The sequence below is a fragment of the Orcinus orca genome, chromosome 19 (assembly GCF_937001465.1).
Source record: "Orcinus orca chromosome 19, mOrcOrc1.1, whole genome shotgun sequence".
Lineage (NCBI taxonomy): Eukaryota > Metazoa > Chordata > Mammalia > Artiodactyla > Delphinidae > Orcinus > Orcinus orca.
In genome coordinates this window covers 33,777,041-33,799,338 of record NC_064577.1, presented here as the reverse complement: position 1 = coordinate 33,799,338, position 22,298 = coordinate 33,777,041, and the positions used below count along the sequence as shown (strand labels likewise).

General features: G+C 50.6%; 1 protein-coding gene across 21 annotated transcripts in view; it reads left to right on the top strand.

The window, feature by feature from the left end:
* The window catches only part of CCDC57 (coiled-coil domain containing 57), a 107,989-nt gene that overhangs the window by 21,882 nt on the left and 63,809 nt on the right, over positions 1-22,298 (top strand). For 17 of the 21 annotated variants that reach the window (XR_007473644.1, XM_033438804.2, XM_049702382.1 and 14 more), the window contains 9 exons: positions 1,114-1,215; positions 2,645-2,802; positions 2,967-3,041; positions 4,358-4,558; positions 10,423-10,581; positions 12,588-12,750; positions 13,150-13,284; positions 19,172-19,394; positions 20,056-20,208. Coding sequence is in view for 20 of the 21 variants with exons in the window: in XM_033438804.2 (XP_033294695.2) it covers positions 1,114-1,215; positions 2,645-2,802; positions 2,967-3,041; positions 4,358-4,558; positions 10,423-10,581; positions 12,588-12,750; positions 13,150-13,284; positions 19,172-19,394; positions 20,056-20,208 (1,369 nt within the window). In the remaining variant the exon portion in view is untranslated. The remainder of the gene's footprint in view (positions 1-1,113; positions 1,216-2,644; positions 2,803-2,966; positions 3,042-4,357; positions 4,559-10,422; positions 10,582-12,587; positions 12,751-13,149; positions 13,285-19,171; positions 19,395-20,055; positions 20,209-22,298) is intronic. The other 4 variants (XM_049702387.1, XM_033438808.2, XM_049702390.1 and 1 more) reach the window with 2 other exon arrangements.

The window sequence follows — 22,298 nt, the reverse complement described above, 5'->3', positions numbered from 1 at the left end:
AGGGGTCAGCCTTTAGCTGCCTCTGTTTCCCTTTTGAGTTCAGAACATTGAGAACCAAGAGATGGAGTGGAGGAGGCTGCCAGGAGAATGGGGGCCTGAGCTGGGCGGGTCCCCAGGACTGGGTGGCCCCAGTCACAGGGCTGAGCTGGCAGCCTCACCTGGAAGCCCGTGAGTCTGAGAGAGGTGGGGCAGGGAAACTGAGGGCAGCTCCCACTCCAGCCCCCTGGGAGAAGGCCGAGTGGGGCAGGGGATCGTGGGACTCTCACCCTGATGGGAGCTCTTGAGCTGGGGAAGGAGGTCCTTTCCAGCAGGAGTAAACCAGGAGAGAGGATGAGGGCATCCAGGAATACCGAGGACCGCCTAGGGGAGCTGTGAGTCTCGGGCCTGGATGCTGGCTGTGAAGCAGCCCAGGGAGAGACCAGATGGGCATGGAGACTGAGGGCCCTGGAGGGACCATACCCCAGGAGAAGAAAGGGTCACATTATGGGGTGTGTCCTGGGAAGCAGACACCACTCAGGAAACAGGAGAGAACCAGACAGAGAAGGGGCGGCGAGAGAGACAGAGAATTGAAAACTCTGGGAGAAATGAGATGGGAACCGTCATAATTGTTCGCTGTTGGGTGAGCCGTGAATCACTTTATTGTTGTAATAGTTTATGGACTTTTGGGTTCAGCCCGTGGGTGAGGCTTACACAGCCAGGGGAGTGGAGCCGTGAGCCCCATGTCGGGGGTGTGGGGTGGGGCTGCTCAGGAAGTCGGCAGGTAGCGCGGAGGGAAGAGTGGCGTGTTGTTTAGAGAGAGACATAGACGGAACCAACAACAGAACTGCTGGGAGGGGTGCTTCTGAGCTCATGGGCCTGGTGTCTCTCCTTGTGGGTCCACTAGCAGCTCTGTCTGTGCAGAGCAAAACCCCACAGGACCACAGGGGGGAGGGACAAACCTACGTCCACGGTGGGAAGAGCCCTCCGATGTCCTTCATGCAGCGTTACAGGCCCCAGTCCCACTCTTGACCTCGTCCTCCGCTAGGTCCTCTGCGTCCCTCCTGCCCTCAGCGTGCCAGTGGGTCTTTGCTGGCCCCACCGTGCTCTTTTCACCACCAGCTCTTTTTGTTCCAGGAGCTGCTCCAGGAGTTTGAATCTGAAATGCAAAAGCGGGAGCACGCGTTCCGCCTGCAGGCTGACAGCATGAGCAATGTGGTCCTAGCACACGAGCTCAAGGTAGAGGGCGCCCTCGGACTGTGATCATTTCCTCAGCAGAAGTGAGAAGCCCCTTGCGAGTTAGGGTTCACATGAAGGCCTCCCGCTTTGTACGTGGGCCTCGATCTCTGCCACACAGAGTTGGGGGTGACATGCAGGTGACATGCTTGCCACTGTGCCTGCCAGGGCCCCGGTCAGGAGTGACGGCCACTCTGCCCAGCCAGAGGAACGCTTGTGCCACCAGTCCAGGTCTAGTTACCTGACCTTGAGGAAGTGTCTCCCTCTGGAGAAACCACCACCCCGCAAACTCTGTCCTTGGCCTGTGTACTCCCGTGACACCTCGGAATGGGCCTGTGAGGAGGTGCCACTCATCCCCCTGTTTTCAGGAGGAGGCCTGTCTGCAGTTGGTGCTCCCAGCCGTGGTGCCGGCTCCCCTCCGTGAACAGGACTTCTCTAAAGCACTGGACCCAACATGGCCAGGGCACACATGAGGAGCACGCATGCCTGGCCTTTAGCACCGAGACAGGGAGCAGCCTGGAGGGGAGGGGGAGTTGTGCCGGGGACAAGGAAGCAGGGTTGATGCCTGGCCCGGCCCTGCTGCCCCAGCTGGTCACATCTGGGCAGCGTCCAGCCAGGTGTTAGTAGTAAGATCGACACCCTGCACTAGTGGTCAACAAGGTCCCTCCTCTAGGCTGCCAGCCTCCCCACAGGGCTGCAGTCCAGGGGGCAGCACCAGGCCCTGCCTGACCCCTCTGCGGAGTCTCCCTGACTTTCCCCTGGAGGAATGCACGCAGGGCCAGTAGGACCTTGAGGCTGGGGCTGCCTCACAGTGACACCACCACCACCCCCGCCCCGAGGCCACTTTGAGGACTTCTGAGCACCAGGGGAGAGAGAGCAGGCGGGACGTGCAGGGCCAACCTGTGCCTCACAGTGCAGTGGGCACTCCTGTCAGAGGAGCAGGGGACAGGGGTGGGTGAGCCAGGGCATGCCCCACTCCCATCTCCAGCTGCCACGAGTCGGTTCTGGTCCCCTGAACACCTGCCCCTTGAGGGCATCACAGGTTATACACAGAACTGATTTGGGGGCAGCAGTACCATCACCTCTGCATTATAGTCGAGGAAGCTGAGGCCCAGAGAAGCTATTTAAAAATTGAATGTGTGGCTGGGGTTTGAGTGGGGTCACTCAGCAGGGAGCCACGTTCGTACAGCCTCCATCTGGCTGTGTGATTCCAGTATCAAATCATGCCGGAGTCGGGTGCTGGGGTACGACGGGGACTCACACGGGGCCCGTGCTCTCAAGGTTGTGGGAGCACGTGAGGAGACTCACTGTTCTATTGCTTCTCAAATTCCAGTTTTCCTTCGCTCCCAGTTCTGATAAAATGGTAAGGCTTACCTCTAGCACCTCAGTTTGTTCCACTTATATCCTTATTTTGAATTCTTCTCTTTCAAAGATTAAACTGCTGAACAAAGAGCTCGTGGCCCTGAGAGAGGCCGGGGTGAAGGCTGCGGAGTCCCTGCAGAGCGCCGAGGCGGTGAATGCAGAACTGGAGGATAGGCTGCAGCACAGAGACTGGGAACTCAGGGACCTGGCTGCCGTGAAGGACGCCCGGTGCGGAGTCTCGCCATCTCCCTGTGGGCGGATGTGGCCAATGCGCCCGATGTTTTGCATGGTCTGGACTCCAGCCTGGAGGCATCTGCCTGTTCTGGCTTTTTCCAGGCTGGCTTTGCTGTAGCCCCTTACCTGCTTTTTCCACTAATATTTGATTCTTTCAGGATAAAAGACTTAGAGGGTAAACTTCACTCTGTGCAGCTCACCAAGAAAAAAGAAGAGGAGACGTTTAGGAGGAAGTGAGTGTTTCTGGCTCCAGTGTCAGTGTAGGGAAAACGTTCCCTGATCCCCTTGGGGGCAGACCCAGCCCTTCTGTGGGACTGTTAGCTGGGTCAGGCCTGCTCTTCCAGGGTCTCCCCTCACTTTTCAGTTCAAATTAGTATATTTGTGTGTGTTTGGAGGAATATCATCAAAACACTGAGAATTACAGAACACGCCTTGTAAAATGAATTGCTGAAAGCCGTCCAGATTGACACTTAGAGCCAATATACTTGACCCGTTGAAACAAGTCTTGGGAGCAGGATGCACGCAGATGCTCCGTGTCCTCACACACTGCGTGACCCCGCAGAGTCGTGTGCAGCCCAGGTGGCGTTATTTACGGAGCCAAGGTGACAAGAAACCTGTGTTCCTTGGTTCCTTGGTGTGGGCTGGGGTGTCCATGCCCTGGAGTCTTGGTGTTTGCCTTTTGAAAGTAACTAACCAATGGTCACAGAATAATGCAGTGCAGAAATAACTCCCTCCCTTCACTAGCTGTCATGATCAAACTTTTGTTGTGATTTGGTGAAAAAGAAAGGTATATCCTGCCAGAAACTAATGGGTACAGCAACTGGCATGAGTATAGTTTTTTGCTACTAGAAGGTGGAAAATACTGAACAGTTTGCAAGGTAAGATGAAGATTGATTGTAATTGGAATGAAAAGTACGGCATGCGACTTGATTAAATAAGGCTTAACCATCTCATTGAACAATGCTGATGGAATCTGAAAGAAATCATGTGGAATTACATTTTTTAGGGCTTTTTACTCTTCATCGAAACCAAATAGAATAAAAGCATAAAACATCATGGACATCACGTCAGCTGTCAGCGACACCCAACAGTGTATTTTCGAGACGAATGTTCTGTTCACAGAGTTCCAGTAGGTTTGGCATCTCTAGCAAAGACAGACATGCAGCCTGCATCCCGCGGCCCCCAGTTCTGGGAAGCTTCAGATTCCGGGTTGAAAGCAGCCCAGCAAATGGGGTAGCTGCGAGACCAGGGCAGTTTACACCTGCCTTCTGCTTCCCGAGTCCGTACGGCTTCTGCTGGTGGCCCTTCACTGAAGCACATGTTCTGGGGTCTTTCTCCCATGGACTGTGAGCTTGGGAGGGCTGGGGCCCGGCGTCTGAGAATCTCTCAGTCAGTGTTTTCGTGTGAGGAGTGAGGAGCAGAGAGAAGCGGGCAGAAGTGCCCTTCAGGAGGACACGCATGCAGCACTCCTGCAGAATGAGGAAGGTTCTAGGCTCGGGGGTCCTGAGCAGGGCCTGTGTGAGCCACTGGGGACCTCACTGTGTTTCAGGCATGAGGAGCTGGACCGTCTGGCCAGGGAGAGGGACACGGTGCTGATGGCAGCGAAGAGCGCCCATGCGGAGCAGCTGCAGGCGGTAGAGGCCAGGGCCCTGGAGCTGCAGGTGAACTGCGAGAACCTCGAGGTGCAGCTCCGCAGGGCTGAGTGGAGGCAGGCGGACACCACCAAGGAGAAGGACGCCGCCATTGACAAGTGAGCTGCGGCTGAGGGCCTGGCTGCCTAGTTAACCTGTTTCAGATGAAGGGAAGTGGGCACAGGCTGTTGGGAGTCACTCCTGCAGCTCCCGTCACTGTTGTTGTTGTTGTTTTAATTTTATTTATTTATTTATGGCTGTGTTGGGTCTTCGTTGCTGCGTGTGGGCTTTCTCTAGTTGGCGGCGAGCGGGGGCTACTCTTCGTTGCGGTGCACAGGCTTCTCATTGCGGTGGCTTCTCGTTGTAGAGCACGGGCTCTAGGGCGCGTGGGCTTCAGTAGTGGTGGCTTGTGGGCTCGAGCAGACGCTCAGTAGTTGTGGCACACGGGCTTAGTTGCTCTGCGGCATGTGGGATCTTCGCAGACCAGGGCTTGAACCCGTGTCCCCTGCATTGACAGGCGGATTCTTAACCACTGCGCCACCAGGGAAGCCCCTCCGTCACTGTTTTTAACCATTCTCTTTTTTCATTTTCCTTTATTTGAAAGTATGTGGTTAGTATGTGTGGATGTATGTATGAATGTGTGCATTTATTTATTTGTGGTAAATACACAGCATAAAATTTACCATCTTAGCCATTTTTAAGTTCAGTGGCATTAAGTACATTCACAGATGTGCAACCATCACACCATTCGTCTCCAGAACTCTTTTCTCTGTAAAACTAAAACTGCCCATTAAACAGTAACTCCCCATCCCCCTCTCCCAGCCCCTGACACCAACCATCCTACCTTCTGTCTCTGTGAATTTGACTACCCTAAGGACCTCACATGAGTGCAATCCTACAGTGTCTGTCCTTCTGTGACTGGCTTGTTCCACTCTGTGATGGCTTCAAGGTTCATCCACGTTGTAGCGGGTGTCAGAATTTCCTTCCTTTTTAAGGCTGAATAACGTTGCATTGTTTGTATAGAACTACATTTTGTTTATCAGTTCATCTGCTGATGGCCATTTTGGTTGTTTCCACCTTTTGGCTGCTGTGACTAGTGCTACTATGACTATGGGTGAAAAAATATCTGCTCAAGTCTCTTCTCAGTTCTTTTGGTATGTACGCAGAAGTGGAGTTGTAGGTCACACGGTAACTCTATGTTTAACTTTCTGAGGACCTGCCAAACTGTTTTCCACAGTGGATGCACCATTTTTCACAAAGGTTCTAGTTTCTCCATAAACTAGTTTCTTTTTGATTTTTTAAATCAAAAACCATTCTTTACAATTATTTTTTATTTTTTTGGCCACACTATGCAGCTTGCAGGATCAGTTCCCCAACCAGAGATTGAACCCGGGCCCTCGGCAGTGAAAGCACAGAGTCCTAACCACTGGACTGCAGGGAATTCCCAACTAGTTTCTTTTTAAACCCAGTTTTCTTTTTCGGCATCTTAACCAGGCCATGACATGTAAGCCACTCTGTCCCACTGTGCCTGGTGTCTGCAAAGGGCCACTGTAACTGAAGTCATAATTGAACTCAGCCTTTTGGCGGCCAGTAAGGAAGTGATCTTTAGAGAAGCTGTGTTTACAGAAGACGATTAAGATAAATAAGTCATTTATAGAGCCTACTGTTTAGCAACTGGCTTTTCTCCTTTGTTTGGAAAATATTTGTCTCTTTTTTTTTTTTTTACAGAGAATTCTCTGCCAAGTTATATTTCTACTTACGGGGAAAATGGCTCTTAAACTATAAAATACCAGGAAGTTAAAGTTTATTCAGGATAGCTTCCTTAGAGTCACACGTTACATTGTTTGATCTGTTAAACACAGGCAGCGGTAGCTGGAGGGGTGAGGCAGCTCAGTCTGGCGGGCATGTGTTTCCCCAGCCTCTCCTCCATTTGGACAGGCTCTCCCTGGGCCCTTCTCACGGATGGCGACTCAGATCCCAATATCCGGGTGCACAGAACTTCCTGCAGGCAGGCCTCCTTCCTCTGCTCTCACCTCTTGGCATGTCCACCCTTGCGTTCCTTCCTATTCTTCCGTGGGACCAGTCAAGTGGCCATGACAAGCAGCATCATTGGGTTCCCAGGAGAAGTCTTAGTGTCTGTATCAGTGTCTTTTCATTCCCAGACATACTCTTTATAAATCAGCGACAAAATGGCCCATACTGTGAGCTTGCTGTCTCTTTGGGCCTATTTGTGATAGTTTTCCTGAGACCAGTGGTTTGTGGATGGCAGAGTAGAGAAATGATGACCTGAGACAGTGTTGTGAGAACCATGTGTGTCCGTGCAGGTGTATAACCTATCACATGGAATATGGTGCACTTTAACCTCCTAGTACCCAGAGGTAAGATGCAAAAAGAAATAGGTGAAATTAACTCCAGGGGACTTCCCTGGTGGTCCAGTGGTTGAGATTACACGCTTCCAATGATCAGGTTCAATTCCTGGTCAGGGAACTAGGTCCCACATACTGCAACTAAGAGTTCACATGATGCAGCTAAAGATACTGCGTGCCGCAACTAAAAAGATCCCGCATGCTACAGCTAAGACCCAGCACAGCCAAATAAATAAATGAATATTTTAAGAAAGAAAAAAAAAAAAATTAACTCCAATAACATTATATCTAACTCAGTATACAGTAAGTCCCCTACATATGGATGAGTTCCGTTCCGCGTACACGTTCCTAAGTCCGATTTGTTCATGAGTCCAACAAAGTTAGCCTAGGTACCCAACTAACACAATAGGCTATATAGTATTGTACTGTAATAGGTTTATAATATTTTTCACACAAATAATACATGAAAAACACACAAACACAAAAAATAAAACATTTTTAATCTTATAGTATGGTACCTTGAAAAGTACAGTAGTACAGTACAACAGCTGGCATACAGGGGCTGGCATCAAGTGAATAGGCAAGAACAGTTACTGACTGGAGGAGGGAGATGAGGTGGGAAGCGGTAGAGCTGAAGGATCGTCAGCAATTGGAGATGGAGGGCAAGCTGCAATTTCATCTACACCTGACCTTAATGGCACAGGTTCTGGTTCCTTGCTGGATTCAATTCTATCTACCCTCTTAAAGAAACGATCCAGTGATGTCTGGGTAGTAGCTCTTCTTTTCTCGTCATAGATGACATGGTAGCACTGGATTGCATTCTGAACGGCTGCTGCAACCTTTGTATACCGTTCTACGTTTGGGTCCTGTGCCTCAAATACTATCAGTGCCTCCTCAAATAAAGAAAATCCCTTGCCATTTCCTGCATCGTGAATCTCTTCAGTTCTTCAGTTACTTCTTCATCTTCGTGTTTCTCTTCGTCCTTTCTCTGGGTCTCCAATTCCATCAGGTCTTCATTAGTAAGCTCCACGTTCACATCTTTGAAACTTCGCAACATGAAGGTTCATATGTAGGGGACTTACTTTAACCAAAATGCCATCTTGTTGCATATCGTTAATAAGTAATCAATATAAAGTTATTGAAGAAGGATGACTAAACTTGCCTGAAAAAAATATTATTGAGATATTTTGCATTTTTTGGTGCTAAGTCTTGAAGGCACATCTCAATTCAAATTGGCCACATGCCTGGGAGCCCCATGTGGCCCATGGCCCAGTGCTGGGCAGCGCTGGTCCGAATGCTGGTCGGAGGCCAGGACTCAGTGAGGGCGAGCTCTCTGCTCTCCAGAACACAGGCCTGCTTGTGCTGGCTTGGTCTTGGCAAAGTGGAGCAGGAACCAGGGTCCCATTCATGGGCACATGCAAAGCCTGCTGTGTGCAGATCATCTCGTGGGAATTCGTTAGAATTAAAAATATGGTTCTCGAGCTCCAGCACCTTCTCTTATAGTTGGGGAAGCCCAACACACATGGAATTACGAAGAATCAGATCAGGGACTGTAATGGGAAGCTCAAATTGGATGTCCTGCTTGATGTGTGAGGCCTGGGCAGTCGACTTCCCAGGGCCGCCAGCTGCTCCTCTTCCCCCCCCGGAAAATCAGATAAGGTCCAGTTACAAAGTACCTCCTAGCCGATGTCCTTCGGCCTCGGAGCAGAGTTGCAATTGAGTAGGTAGAGGGGAAGGAGTGCTTTGGAATTCCAGGGCAGGCCAGGCATCTCGTGTCCTTTCGTCTTCCAGCGACACACAGATCAGAGGAGAGCCTTTCATTTCCCTCTGTCACGTCAGACATGGGGCACTCGAGGCTCCAGGGCTAAGTGTCTGGTGGGGCACAGCCAGGGTGAAGCCCGGATGCTGTGGGCAACCAGCCCACCCGCACACACTTCCCGGTGTGGACTTGGCTCCAGGTCGGTGCCTGGGTTGGGGGCCAGCTTTGTCACAGGTTCCTGGGCCCCCACCTGCTACTTTCTCACCCCGACAACTACATGGGACCAGAGCAGGTGCCGCCCCAGAGAGAGGGTGCTGGGCAGACCCGGAGGGGAGCAGCTCCAGCCCCCATTCTGACACCAGCACTGTGTCTTAGCTGGACAAGTTCTGCAGTTTCCAACTTTTTGTGGCCCCTTGTGATATTAGGATGAGCTTAGTTAAGAGTCAGTATGACTCTGGACATATTGTGCTAGAAGTAATTCGTTTAAATTATATGGGCTTCCCTGGTGGCGCAGTGATTTAAGAATCCGCCTGCCAATGCAGGGGGCCCGGGTTCAATCCCTGGTCAGGGAACGTTAGATCCCACATGCGTGCCCCAACTAAGAGTTCACGTGCCACAACTAAGGAGCCCACGAGCCGCAACTAAGACCTGGCGCAACCAAATAAATAAATAAAATAAAAATAAATATATATTTTTTAATTATTAAAAAAAAAAAACCCCAGCACACCGGCCTTGGCGTTTAGGCCTGTTTAAGCTGAAATGTTTAAAGAAGCTTCCCACGAGGGAACCTGCTCCCTTCTCCTTCCCATCTCTGCCCATGTTCGGATGGAGCTTTGTCTGAGGCTCAGGGCAGCTGCACTCGGGACTTTGATCCAAGGCCTTATCGGCTGACAGCCATTTGCCTTCCCACAGCTCGTCCACCTCTGCACTGCACTCCGTGGCCCACCTGTGGGCCTGTGGCTCTGGGCAGTGGCCAGTGAGTGATCACAGCATTTACCCCACAGCATGCTGAGTGCAGATTAGGAGGGAAACAGGCCAGGGCTGCAAATAGGGTGACCACCCTGCGAGCTTTGTGTGGTCAATATCATGGCTACTCTAGTCAATATCGTTAGGTGTTTTTTCTAAAGTTTCTCTTCTTGGGAGATTTATCATATTTTTGGTGATTCTACCAAGGAATGTAAAGGGTTTCTGTAGAACCTTATCTTGCTGTTCAATTTGGAGATATGTGTTGAATGTCTCTATGTGGAAGGGCTATGCCGGGCATGGCAAGGGGTGCCCAGGTGAGTCAGATGGCACTGGTTCAAAACCGTTGGCTCGGGCTTCCCTGGTGGCACAGTGGTTGAGAGTCCACCTGCCGATGCAGGGGACGCGGGTTCGTGCCCCGGTCTGGGAGGATCCCACATGCCGCGGAGCGGCTGGGCCCGTGAGCCATGGCCGCTGGGCCCGTGAGCCATGGCCACTGGGCCTGCGCGTCCGGAGCCTGTGCTCCGCAACGGGAGAGGCCACGACAGTGAGAGGCTGGCGTACCGCAAAAAAAACAAACAAACAAAAAAAACAACCATTGGCTCTGAGAGACACGCCCTGGCACACATGTCCCCGCGCACCTGGCGTGGGCTTGGCATTCTGCAGGTGTTAGTCGATGCTTGGGTTGGTGGGAGGGATGGGTGTGTATTTCTTCTTGGGTTGGACCATTTCTTAATCTAGGCAAGGAAGCCTCTGCCCTGATGAGTGTGAAAGAGACCCTGATCTGTAGCATTTCCTTTGAGGGCTGTGTGCATGTGTGTGTGTGTATTTGTTGTAAAAGAGAGCTCTAGTGAGAACCACGCCCACATTCACGTTGCTTCCCTTCTTTGTTTAGACTTCGGGAAGATGCATCAGCTCTAAAATCCGGCTGGGATGCCCAGATTGCTCAACTTTCCAAGGAGATGATCTCCAAAGACCTCCAGGTTCAGGCGCTGCAGGAAGAAGAGGTGAAACTGAAGGCACAGCTGGCCAGATGCCAGCAGGACATTGGAAGGTACCATGTGGTGGGGGAAGGGGATGAAGATGGGGCGGCGGGGTGGGTGGTCAGAGGAGGCCTTTCCCACAGAGCGCGGTTCTCGGTCTGCACCAGGGCTGTAAAAGTGTGTGTGCCATTTGGTCCTGTGTCAGGAATCACCTCTGAGGTCTTTTGTCTGACTGTTAGTGTCTTTTCCTATCAGTTGGAATGAGCACTTGGCTAAAGATAATATTCTCTTTCTTGAGAAATCATTGAAATATAATAAATGTACCAATTTTAACTGTACAATTGATGAATCTCGACAAATATGTACATAAATAAGCAGTATAACCACTACTACAGTCAGGATGTAAAACCCTTCCATTGCCCGAAGCCCGAAGCCCCCTCACACTTCGGCACCTGCCAGGATGCTTTCTGTCACTGTGGGTTTCTCTTGACCTGGAATTTCATCTGCGTGGAATCCTACTGTTTATAGTCTTTTGTGTCTGGTTTCTTTGGATATTTGTTTGAATATTCAGGTTTTCTATTTTGTGTGTGTGTGTCGCTTTTGGTAATTTGTATCTTTCAATGAGTTTGTCCATTTCATCTAATTGTTGACTTTATTGGCATAAAATTGTTTATAGTATTTCTTTATTGTCCCTCTAATATGTGTCAAATCTGCAGCAGTGTCCTCTCTCCTTCTTGATACTGGTGACTTGTATTGTCTCTTTTTTCCTCCATCAGTCTCGCTAGAGATTTATCCATTTTACACATCTTTCCAAAGAGCCGGCATTTGGTTTCATTGATTTTTCTCAATTGTTTTTCTGTTTTCAGTTTCACTGATACCTGCTCTTATCCTTACTATTGTCTTTCTTCTGTTTCCTTTGCTTTAATTTGATGTTCTTTTGATAGCCTCTAAGGCTTTCCCCACAAGGTCTCATCTGCCAGGAAGGCTGGTGGGTTTTTCATTTCAGACATTTCACTTTTCATTTCTCTCCTCATTGTGTGTGTGGTTGCCTTTAATCTCTGAACATATTTACAGTAGCTGTTCTAAAGTATTTTTCTGCTAATTACATCACCTCTGTTGAGGGTCTGTTTCTGTGGCAGCCAGGTCCCCCAAGTAAGTGGGTCTCACTCGGCTGGAATCAAGGTGTCGGCCGGGCTGCCCTCTCTTCTGAGGCTCGGGCTCCCCTTACCAGCTCATCTAGGTTGTCGGCAGAGGTCACTTCCAGCAGCTGTGGGTCTGATGTCTGTTTCCTTGCCGGCTGTCAGCCGGGGTTGTCCTGGCCACGTGGTCCTCTCAGCACGGCCAGCAGGAGAATCTCCCTGCAGTGGGCAGGATGGAGCCTTACTTGGTGTCCCCTGTAGAAGGTGTTACCATCCCGCCCTGGTCACAGCCCTGCTCACCGGGGAAGAGGCCTTCCAGCGATCTTCACCCTGCATTGCTCTGTGTGGCTGACGAGAAGCCTCGTGCGGGTCCGGTTCACTCCCCCACGCACTTTTCTTCCATCCCAGCCGGCGGTCTGTACCTTCCCCATGGCGTCTGAAGCCCCTCCTGTCCAGCACTCGGAAGCTTTCAGGCAGAAGGCGCATATCCCTCTCCAGCCATGGTGGATTTCCTCCTATTTCCGTGGTTATTTCCTCCTTCCATTCTGATTTCTCCCAGCCCCCTGGTAGATGGACGCTGGTCTTCTGAGTTCTGTTTGACCTTTCAGCGCACTGTTGACTATCGAGCTCTGTCTGCTCTGCTGTGAACCCTCTTGCGTTTCTCTAGTGCAACCATTTTCTTGTTTGTCTGAGTTTGCTGCCTTTCTTCCTGTCTCCTCTTACTGAGTTTGACCTCCTCTCCCACAGTGCTGGGTTTCTCGGTATTGGGAGACCCGGCCGCCTGCTCCTCTCTGAACCTGGGCCTGTGTGAAGGTGTTAGCCAAGCCCGTGAACACGGCTGGCCTGGGGGCCCAGGAGGAGCGCCTCCCACCTCAGCTACGTCACAGCCCAAAGGGACCTCAGGAAAACGTTCAAGTTGGTGGTTTTCACCCCCGCAGGTACAAACAGCAGCTGTCTCTGGCAGTAGAGAGGGAGCAGAGCCTGGAGCGTGACAAGGTGCAGTTGGAGCTGGACTGGCAGCGCCGCTGCGAGGGTGTCGAGCGGGAGCAGTACCGGCGGGCTGAGGACTTGATTCAGGGCCTAACCGCGGCCAGAGACCAGGTCTCTGCTCCCCAGGGCTGTCTGACTTCTTTCTGCAGGAGGAAGGGCTGGGAACGTCCACTGAGGTGCATAGAGCCCGGCTTGGGCCCTCACTGAGTTATCCTTTGCATTTGAAAACACTCAGCCTCACTGAGCAGTTTGATTTATAACAATAGGACTTGAAGTGATAAGATGAGTCTCTGCCCATAGCCTTTCTCTAATGGCCAGTGCAGCTGCCTCTGGAGCTGGATCAGCGATTGCTGTGCTCTGCCGGCTCTGATGGCCACGTATTTGCTGGGGTTTCTCACCCGAGTGTCTGCTGTCTGCTTCCCCGCAGGATGGGGAGCTGGTCTGGACCCTGAAGGTGGCACTGCTTCCTTGTAATCCTCCCAGGATGAACTGAGTCTGTGTTTTCCCCAGGTTGCTGCCAAGTTGCAGGAGACAGAGCGGGTGCTGTGTGGCCAGGAGGTGGTGCTGAAGGCCGTGACCCGAGAGAGAGACCAGGCTGTGCAGGCGCTGCGGACACGCGGACTCCACCCTGAGGAGGAGGCGCAGGTGAGGGGCCACCTCCTGCTGAGCCTCCGCACGGCTCTTCCTCCCAAGCCCCTTGGAGACACCCACTCCCCCAGCCAGAGGGAAAATATGCCAGATAGAACCAGCGCTGGAGGCAGGTCTTTTCAGCCCTATTTCTTTTAAAATGACTGTTTGCACAAACAAGGGTGAGGCTGAGCCTCAACCAGTTAATGGGAGTCTACACTCAATCTTTGTATCTTCAGCATCTGAAATATCAAAAAACCCCAAATTCAGATATTGCACCGTGGCAGACAGTAACACGAAGAACCAAGAGGTTAGAGCTTTATCCCAAAACACACTTCTTCATACGTGGTGAGTAAGCCATGCAACATGCGACGACGGCCGTTCCTCTCATAAAGCACAGACTTCCTTACTGCTTTGCACTGGCCAGAGCCTGATACTGTGGGATGCCTGCGGGTTGAATGGTGGCCCCAAAAGACATGTTCCGGTCTCAGTGCCTCAGGATGGGACCTTCCTTGGAAATAGAGTCTTTATGGATGGAATTAGTTAAGATGACATCACATGGGAGCAGGGTGGGCCCAACCCAATAGGACTGGTGTTCTTAGAAAAGAACACACATGAAGACAGACACAGGAGGAAGGCCATGTGACGACAGAGGCAGAGAGCAGAGCCTTGTGTCTGCAGGCCGAGGGGTGCCAAGGACTAGCGCCAGTAAAACCTGAAGCCAGAAGTGGCAGGATTTGACTCAGAGTTGCAGAGGGGGCATTTGCTTCCACTGAGGGGGACCCTTGGCGCAGGCCTAGAGTTTGGCATTACAGTGAACACAGCCCATGTCTTGCCTTGCCTCTTGCCTTGTCCCCCGTCCATCCAGGCCTCCAGAGGGAAGCCCTGTCACCGGGCTGCTAGGAAATCTGGGCAACCCGCAAGGAGAAGTGCCTTCCAGAGCTGCACCAGCAGAGCGCAGCCCGAGCCTGTCTCAGACATGACCTTCCTGGTTCAATGGCCCATTGTTTCAGTAGTCTGACCTCTGTCCATTTGTGGAAAGTCACTTACCCGGTCATCCAGGATAATGGAGCCACTGAAATCCTTAGGATGTCTGCAGGGGTGCTGGCCTCTTCCCACCTGTCCAGCTGTCCACCTGCAGAGGGAGGATGGATGTGGCACAAGCTGCGTCTCCAGGTGTCCACCCAGCCCTGCTTGTGCCTATGTGCGGGAGTGCAGGTCGTAGCTCATGTGTCCTTGCTGGGAGGACTCGTGCTCACTGCGGGTAGAAGGGGGCCCTGGGGCCTCACTGCGACCTCTGTGGCTGGCACTTGCCCGCAGTTGGTGCTGGGTTGACCTAGCGTTCACCTGGTGGAGGTGGGCTCCTGCCAGCCATGCCATGTGGGCAGTGACTGTCCTCTCTGCACAGGTGACTGCGCAGCCCCCAATCTGGCCACCCTCAGAAACCTCAGGAGCTTCCGAAACACACCCCTCTGAGTCCCAGCAGGACCTACTAGGCCCGATGCCTTAGGGGTTGAGCTCCGAAAGACGAGTCTGTTAACAAGCCCCTGGGGAGATTCACCTGTCAGCCAGTCGTCAGGTTTGAGAGCACCGGTGTTCCCAGGTGGGGCTGACCCCAGCCTCCAGAGTCACCTGTGGTCCTGGGGGCTCACAGCAGGTGGTCTCTGCATGGGTGCCTTCCCTAGGACACATAGAGAAAGCAAATGCCTCTTTTTTTTTTTTTATCAATGAGCCCCCACCCCAATTTTTCGTTGTCGTATTTTCCCCCCAGGCTGGCAATTAAAAGAAGACATGTGTCTCCAAGCACCAGCTCGGCTGGTCAGGGAGGCCTCTCATGGCTGGTTGCCTTGTTAAGTAAACAGGGGCTTTAGAAATGGTCTAGGGGTCAGAAACAAGTGCCCCGCCCATCCATGCAGAGTGGGGAGATGCAGTGGAGGCACCTGCGAACGTGAGCTGGCGTGGCGGTCTTGACAGAGATGTGGCTTCCAAGCCAGGACCCAGGGTGGGGCAGAATGCTGCACAAGTTCCCGGCTGACCCAATGGAATGAAGTTTTTTGAATCCTGCAGCTAATAGCAAAACACCTGTGCTCCTGTAGGGGGCCTTAATGCTGGGAACAGGTTAAGGATGTGACCACCTGGTAAAGCGGCAGGTGTGGGCGGGCAGCAGTTGGTGCTGAGTTCTGCAGGGGTGAGCCCTTGGCAAACACTAAGGTAGGAGCAGTGAGGGAATCTGTCATACACCGAAGTCAGAAATAGAGGCCGCCAGGGAGCGAGACACTGTGCTTCCTGGGGAGCGATGAGCCCATCACAGATTCCACTGTTCAGATGGACAGGCTCTAGGCTTTGGCCACGTCTTCTCCCTCGCTTGGTACTAGTTCCGAGCACGGAGCCTCAGCAGAGCCGTGGTGATCACCCCACGGAGACCAAGGCACCACCGTCGGGCAGGCATTACCAGGGCAGAGACGCAGCCACGGCCGCAGGGGCAGAGGATTCGCCTTGCAACTGGGCTGCACTGCGGCTTTGAGGTGGATCCTGTTGTTCAGGACAAGGAAGCTGAGGACCTGAGAGGAGTGGTCCCTGCCCCACAGGTGGCAGAGGGAGAATGTGAGTAGCACCAGCCAGCTGCACACTCACGGCCCTGACCACACTGCTGTCTGCCTGAGTGGGAGCAGCCTGAGGCCCTGCCACGGAGAGGGTGGGAAATGGCCCAGTGGGCACAGAGAGGGAGGTCGGGTGTTTGCAGCAGGAGCAGTGGGGCCAGAGCAGTGGCTGGAAGGAGACAGAGCAGGTGCATAGCAGAGCCAGTGGTGGCTTGAAAAGTTGGGAACTGTGAGTAACAGAAGAAATAGCTTCATTCTGAAAGTAAAAATATGTGGCCACTGCAGAAATTTTACAATTTTAGTTCAGCACAGTGTTCTCTGGAGTCAGGTGGGCCCAAGGTTCACCCCAGCTCAACTCCTCCTTGGCCGGACCTCTTGGGTCCCCTGTGGTGCATTAGTGGGAAGTTGGTGACAGCGTGTGTCACGTGCTTGCTCAATGCCAGGGCTGAGCGTCGTGGCCGGGTCAGACCCATGGAGGCCGTGTGCTTCTCTGTCATCAGCGTGTGGCTGTGTGTGGTCAGGTGGCCCCTGAGAGCTCGCGTCTCTGTTTCCTCATCTGTGTGAGGGGTACCCCTGGGAATGCTTGGCCCACTGCGGATGGATGTGAGCTCTGCAGATGTGAGCCAGCATCGCTTGGAACAGAGAAGAGAACATATCGTGTCTGTCTGACACTCAGATGTTTTAGTGTATTTCCTTCCAGCCACCTCTATCTCCATATCTCATGTATGTTCCTGTGCCCATACTGTGTTCATGTAGCTCAGGTCATGCTATATAACGTTAATTCTTTTTTAAAGTTTCCATAAATATTTCTCACATCATTAAAATTCTTTAAAAATGCAGGACTTCCCTGGTGGCGCAGTGGTTAAGAATCTGCCTGCCAATGCAGGGGACACGGGTTTGAGCCCTGGTCCGGGAAGATCCCACATGCCACGCAGCAGCTCAGCCTGTGCGCCACAACTACTGAACGTGCGTTCTAGAGTTGTGAGCCACAACTGCTGAGCCCATGCACCACAACTACTGAAGCCTGCGCACTTAGAGCCCACGCACCACAACTACTGAAGCCCGCATGCTCTAGGGCCTGTGTGCTGCAACTACTGAGCCCACGTGCTGCAGCTACTGAAGCCCACGAACCTAGAGCCCATGCTCTGCAACAAGAGAAGCCACTGCAATGAGAAGCCCACGCACCACGACGAAGAGTAGCCGCCACTCGCCACAACTAGAGAGAGCCCGCGTGCAGCAGCAAAGACCCAACGCAGCTAAAAAGAGAATAAATAAAAAATAAAATTCTTCAAAAATGCAACTTAAATGGTTGTGTACTTTATTGTATGACCATGCCACGGTTTACTTCATCATTCTCTCACTAATGGCCGTTGGGATCATTTGCACAGATTCTTGTAATGCTGCATGGGCATGTTTGTGCGTCTCTGAACTTGTTAGAAGCTCGCGTTGTGTTCACATAGTCTTGGTCTCTCTCAGCAGGACTGGTCAAAGGTCCTTGCAAGCCCGGCTGGTTTGCTTTGCTGGTAAGCAGGATCCAGCAACCAGTCGGAAAGTCAGAAAGTCTCAGGATGGGACCTGGGCCTTGAGTGGGGAGTGAGCATGTGCTGCTTCCTAGGGGAGGACCTTCCTTCCTGCCCATTTGGAGGTTAGTGTGCTGATGGGGCAGCCATGGAGGAGAGGAGCCTGGTGCTTTCTGCAAGCAAACATCCACAGAGGGCTGGGTTGTGCTGGGCCCAGATGCAGAGAACTAGGCAAACCACAGGCTCCCTTCCTCTGTCCCCTCCTCTGGCACCCACTGTACAGGCAGTGTCTGAAGACAGTGGTTTCATAGAATTTGTGTGGTTTTCTAGTTGTTTACAGCCAGAGGGCAAGTCCCGTAGCAGCAAATCCCTCATGGTCAAAGGCAGAAGTCTCTCTTGCCATCATTTTCAAAGGAGATTTTCACTCTGGGTGACAGGTTTTTATTTTCTTTCTGCACATGGTTCCATTGTCTTCTAGATTTCATTGGTTCTCATGAGAAGTTGTCAGTTTCTTGTATTTGTTCTTCTGCAGGAACATAATGTGTCTTTTTTTCCTCTGGTCGCTTTTAAGAGGTTTTCTTTATCATTGTTTTTTAGTAATTTGACCATGATGTGCTGTTTGGTGTAACTTTTTGTGTGTTTATCTTGCTTCAGTTTTCTTGAACTTCTTGGATCTGTGGACTTACGTTTTCATCAAATTGGAAATTTTTTTGCCAACAAGTTCTGAATCCTTTTCTGTCCCCCTCAATGATCTGGGTTAGTGTGATTCTGCTTCACATTATTCCGTGGTCACTAGAGCTCTGTTGTTATTTGTTCTTTTTGGTCTCTTTCACTCTGTGCTTGAGTTTGAATACTTCCTGCTGCTATGTGTTTATGTTCCCTCATCTTTTCTCCTGTAGTGTCTGATCTGCTCTTAATCCCATCCTAGCCAGTGAATTTTTCCTTCAGACTGTATATTTTCCATCTCTGTAGATGCTATTTGGTTCTTTTTTGATATCTTCCATTTCTCTCTTTATGTTCATGTTTTTCTTTAAATCCTGGAGTATATTTATGGGAACTGCTTTAAAGTCCTTGACTGCCACTTAGCATGATGTCTTCATGGTCCTTCCATGTTGTAGCATGTGTCAGAACATTGTTCCTTTTTCTGGCTGAGTAATGTTTCACAGTGTTACCCTTTGTTTATCCATTATCTGTGGGTAGACATTTGAGTATTTCCATTTTGGCTACTATGAATAATGCTGCTCCAAACCTGTGTACAGGTTTCTGTGTGTATGTATGTTTTCAGTTCTCTTAGGTCTATACCTAGGAGTGGAATTGCTGGGTCGTATAATAGCTCTGTGTTTACTTTGTTGAGGAACAGCCAGACTGTTTTCCACAGCAGCTGCACCATTTTACATTTACAAGCCACTGCGTACCTTTACCTTTTACAGTGCACAAGGATTCCATTTTCTTCACATCCTCAGCAACACTTGTTATCGTCTTTTTTATAACTGCCACTCTAATGGGTGAATGATGGGCTTCTGACTAAAAAGGAAGGGTCCCCAAATTTCTCAATAAAAGTTATCTTTGAAAAACCGTGGTCTTGTCTTTATGAAACACAGAAGAAAAAGTTTTTTCATACTTCTGTCAACATTACCCACCTCTAGGACAGGTGACGGGGAGCAGGAACAGGGGGCAGGTGGATGCAGATGCAGCCGGCCTCAGTGCACAAGGGAATCATCGGTTCTTGGCTGTAACCAATTTCTTTTCTTTCTTTTTCTTTTTTTTTTTTCCCGTATTTGACAGATGCTTGTAAGGCATCAAGAAGAAGAAATAAGTAAAAGTTTTCCATCTACTGTGATCCAGCAGCTACAAGAGCAGAACACAAGCTTGCGAAACGTTATTGCACAGATGAGGAAAGAAATGGAAACTCTAAGTGATCAGATTCTTCCTTCTGCCCAGTTAGGAGGGGAGACCTCACAAACAAACCAGCCTGACCCAAAGGCAGCCGCTGATTCAACTGTACCTGGTGAGCGAAGGGGAGAGGGAGAGAGGGAGAGGGAGGATGAGATGCCATCTCTACCGGGTCCACGATAGGCTTCACTTGGAGTCTTACAAGTGAACATCCCCTTTGATAGATTACTTCAAAGTATGACAGCTGCTTTTCCTCCAAGGGAAGGGTCTTAAGTCAAATATTTTATATACAATAAAAACTTTTTATTGGTAAGTGGAGGGAAAAAGTGAAGGATACACACTTGACGCACTTAAAAACCAGAGCGAGACTTGGACCAGGGACTGGGTTGGCGTTGTGCTCTCCTGGAGTGGGCAGGTGGGGCTAGGGGAGCAGGCCCTTCCTCAGGGGAGCATCCAGGCCCCAAAGGTCGCCCAGCCCCATGCTATTTGGAGCAGGGTCTCGAGGGGTGGTGAGTGGAGGGGCAGCGCCTGAGACGGCTGCACTCAGGATGATATGGTTGTGTCGGTGCGTCAAGGGTTGCAGGACTGAAGGAGAGTGAGTGTTCGCTCCTGACCATGGGGCCCCCTCGGAGAGCATGGCGAGCTGATCTCTGGAGGGGAGCGTATCAGACAGCATGGGACAGTCATGAGGGTCGGGCAGGGGAGGACAAGGGTGGTAGATAAAGGGTGAGAGTATAAACACATGTGCCTGTGTGTTTACTGGGTTTTTTTGGAAGATTATGTTCTGGCCCTTGAAGCAGAAATGCGAACTCTAAAGCATAAATTAAAAACATTGGAGGAACAACTAGAAGATGTGTTAGATGCTTCGAAGACAACCTCGTCCTGTGCTGGCGTTCAACCCAGTGTCCTGGCCTCCACAGACACCACCGGTGAGAATCCTTGTGTCGTGTCGTGTGCTCCGTCCAGTGACTGTCTAGTAACACAGCCCGAGGAGCTGTTACAAATGTGCCATCCCAGGAGCCCCTTGTCCTCCTGAGCCAGCCGCTGTCCTGACTCCTCACCCTGTGGCTGAGTTTTCATACAAGTGGAATTACACGTGTGTACTCTTGTCTGGCTGTCTCCAGACTATTCACACCATTTCCTCTCCCAGTAGCAGTCGCGAGAGCCGTTGCTCTGGTTCCTGCTGACACAGCACAGCTGGCCATCTCCTGTACAACATATCCGTGAATCTTATTTATTTTATATGTAATAGTTTGTACTTCTTAATCCCCCGCCCCTATCTTGCCCCTTCCCCCTTCCCTCTCCCCACTGGTAACCACTAGTTTGTCCTCTGTATCTGTGAGTCTGCTCCTTTTTTGTTGTACTCACTAGTTTGTTGTATTTTTAGGTTCCACATATAAGTGATGTCACACAGTGTTTGTCTTTCTCTGTCTGACTTATTTCACTTAGCATAATGCCCTCCTGGTCCATCCATGTTGTTGCAAATGGCAAGATTTCATTCTGTGACCAAGGAGGCAAGAATGTACAATGGAGAAAGGACAGCCTCTGCAATAAGTGGTGCTGGGAAAACTGGACAGCTACATGTAAAAGAATGAAATTAGAACACTCCCTAACACCATATACAGCAATAAACTCAAAATGGATTAGAGACCTAAATGTGAGACCAGAAATCATAAAAGTCCTAGAAGAAAACATAGGCAGAACACCCTGCCATAAATCTTAGCAACATTTTTTTGGCTCCATCTCCTGAGGCATCAGAAGGTCTTAATTTAAGACAAACTTATCCGTCAGTCTGTTCCTCTGTGGTTGGTCCAGGATCACAGGCTTGTTCTAGTCTCCGCTTTCATTACTCTTAACTTCCTTTTCCGACAACGAGAAGCCTGGCTCCCGACCTCCTCAGTACATTATTTCTTCTATCCAGTTCCTGGGTGTGAGCAGCCTCCCTAGCACGGAGGCCTTTCCCCACATGGAGGCCCCACCCTTTTACCCAGGCCCTCCCGGGCTCTGACAGCCAAACCAGGCTGCCCTCCACCCTGACACCCTCTCCTGCTGGGCCACCAGCCCCCAGGCAGATCGCTCACAGAGGGTAACCTCCTGCCACCGCCCAGGAGGGTCCATTGTTCAGGAAGGAAAGGAAGGGGCAGGCAGGACACTCTGCCTACCTAGCCATCTTGTCCCAAATAGTGGATGTTTTATTTTTGTCTTTTCCAGTGCTGATAGCTTTTACTTTTTTCTCTTGTATTACTTCCCCTGAGTGGAATCTCTAGTATGATGTTGATCATAGCTGGCTTTCTTCCTGATCCCAGAGAAAAACTTTCAACACTTTAAAGTTTAATATTTACTTTTTTTTTTGTCAGATTAAGGTTTCTTCCTATTCCTATTGTAATACAAATCTGTATTTTTTTGCCATGATTCTATCAGTTTTTGCTTAATGTATTTTGAAGCCTTGTTGTTCGATGCATATACATTTATGTTTTCTTGGTGATTTCACCTGTGTATCATTATGTGGTGTTCCTCTTCATCCTGGTAATTTTGTTTCCTCTCAAGTCTACTGTCTGATGCTAATTCAGCCAGTCCAGTTTTCTTCTTCTTCTTCTTCTTTGGCCAAGCTGCACAGCATGTTGGATCTTAGTTCCCTGACCAAGGACAGAACCTTAGCCCCCTGCATTGGAAGCACAGAGTCTTAACCACTGGACCACCAGGGAAGTCCCAGTGCTGCTTTTTTCTGGTTGGCGTTTGCATGTATATCTTTATTGTCCATATTCTTTTAACCCACCTCCATCATTGCATTTGAAATGAATTTCTTGTAGGCAGCATGTAGCTAGGCAGTTTTGAAATCCATCTTGTGATACTTTAGTGGATGGGTTTAGAGTTTGCACTTGCTGTAATTGTTGCCGTGTCAGGAGCCAAGCCTGCCATTTCACATTTGTTTTCTATCCGTCGGTTTCCTCTTTCCTGCCTCCACTGGGTCACTTGAACATTTTTTAGTGTTCCACTTTAGTCTAGCTTTTCAGTGTAT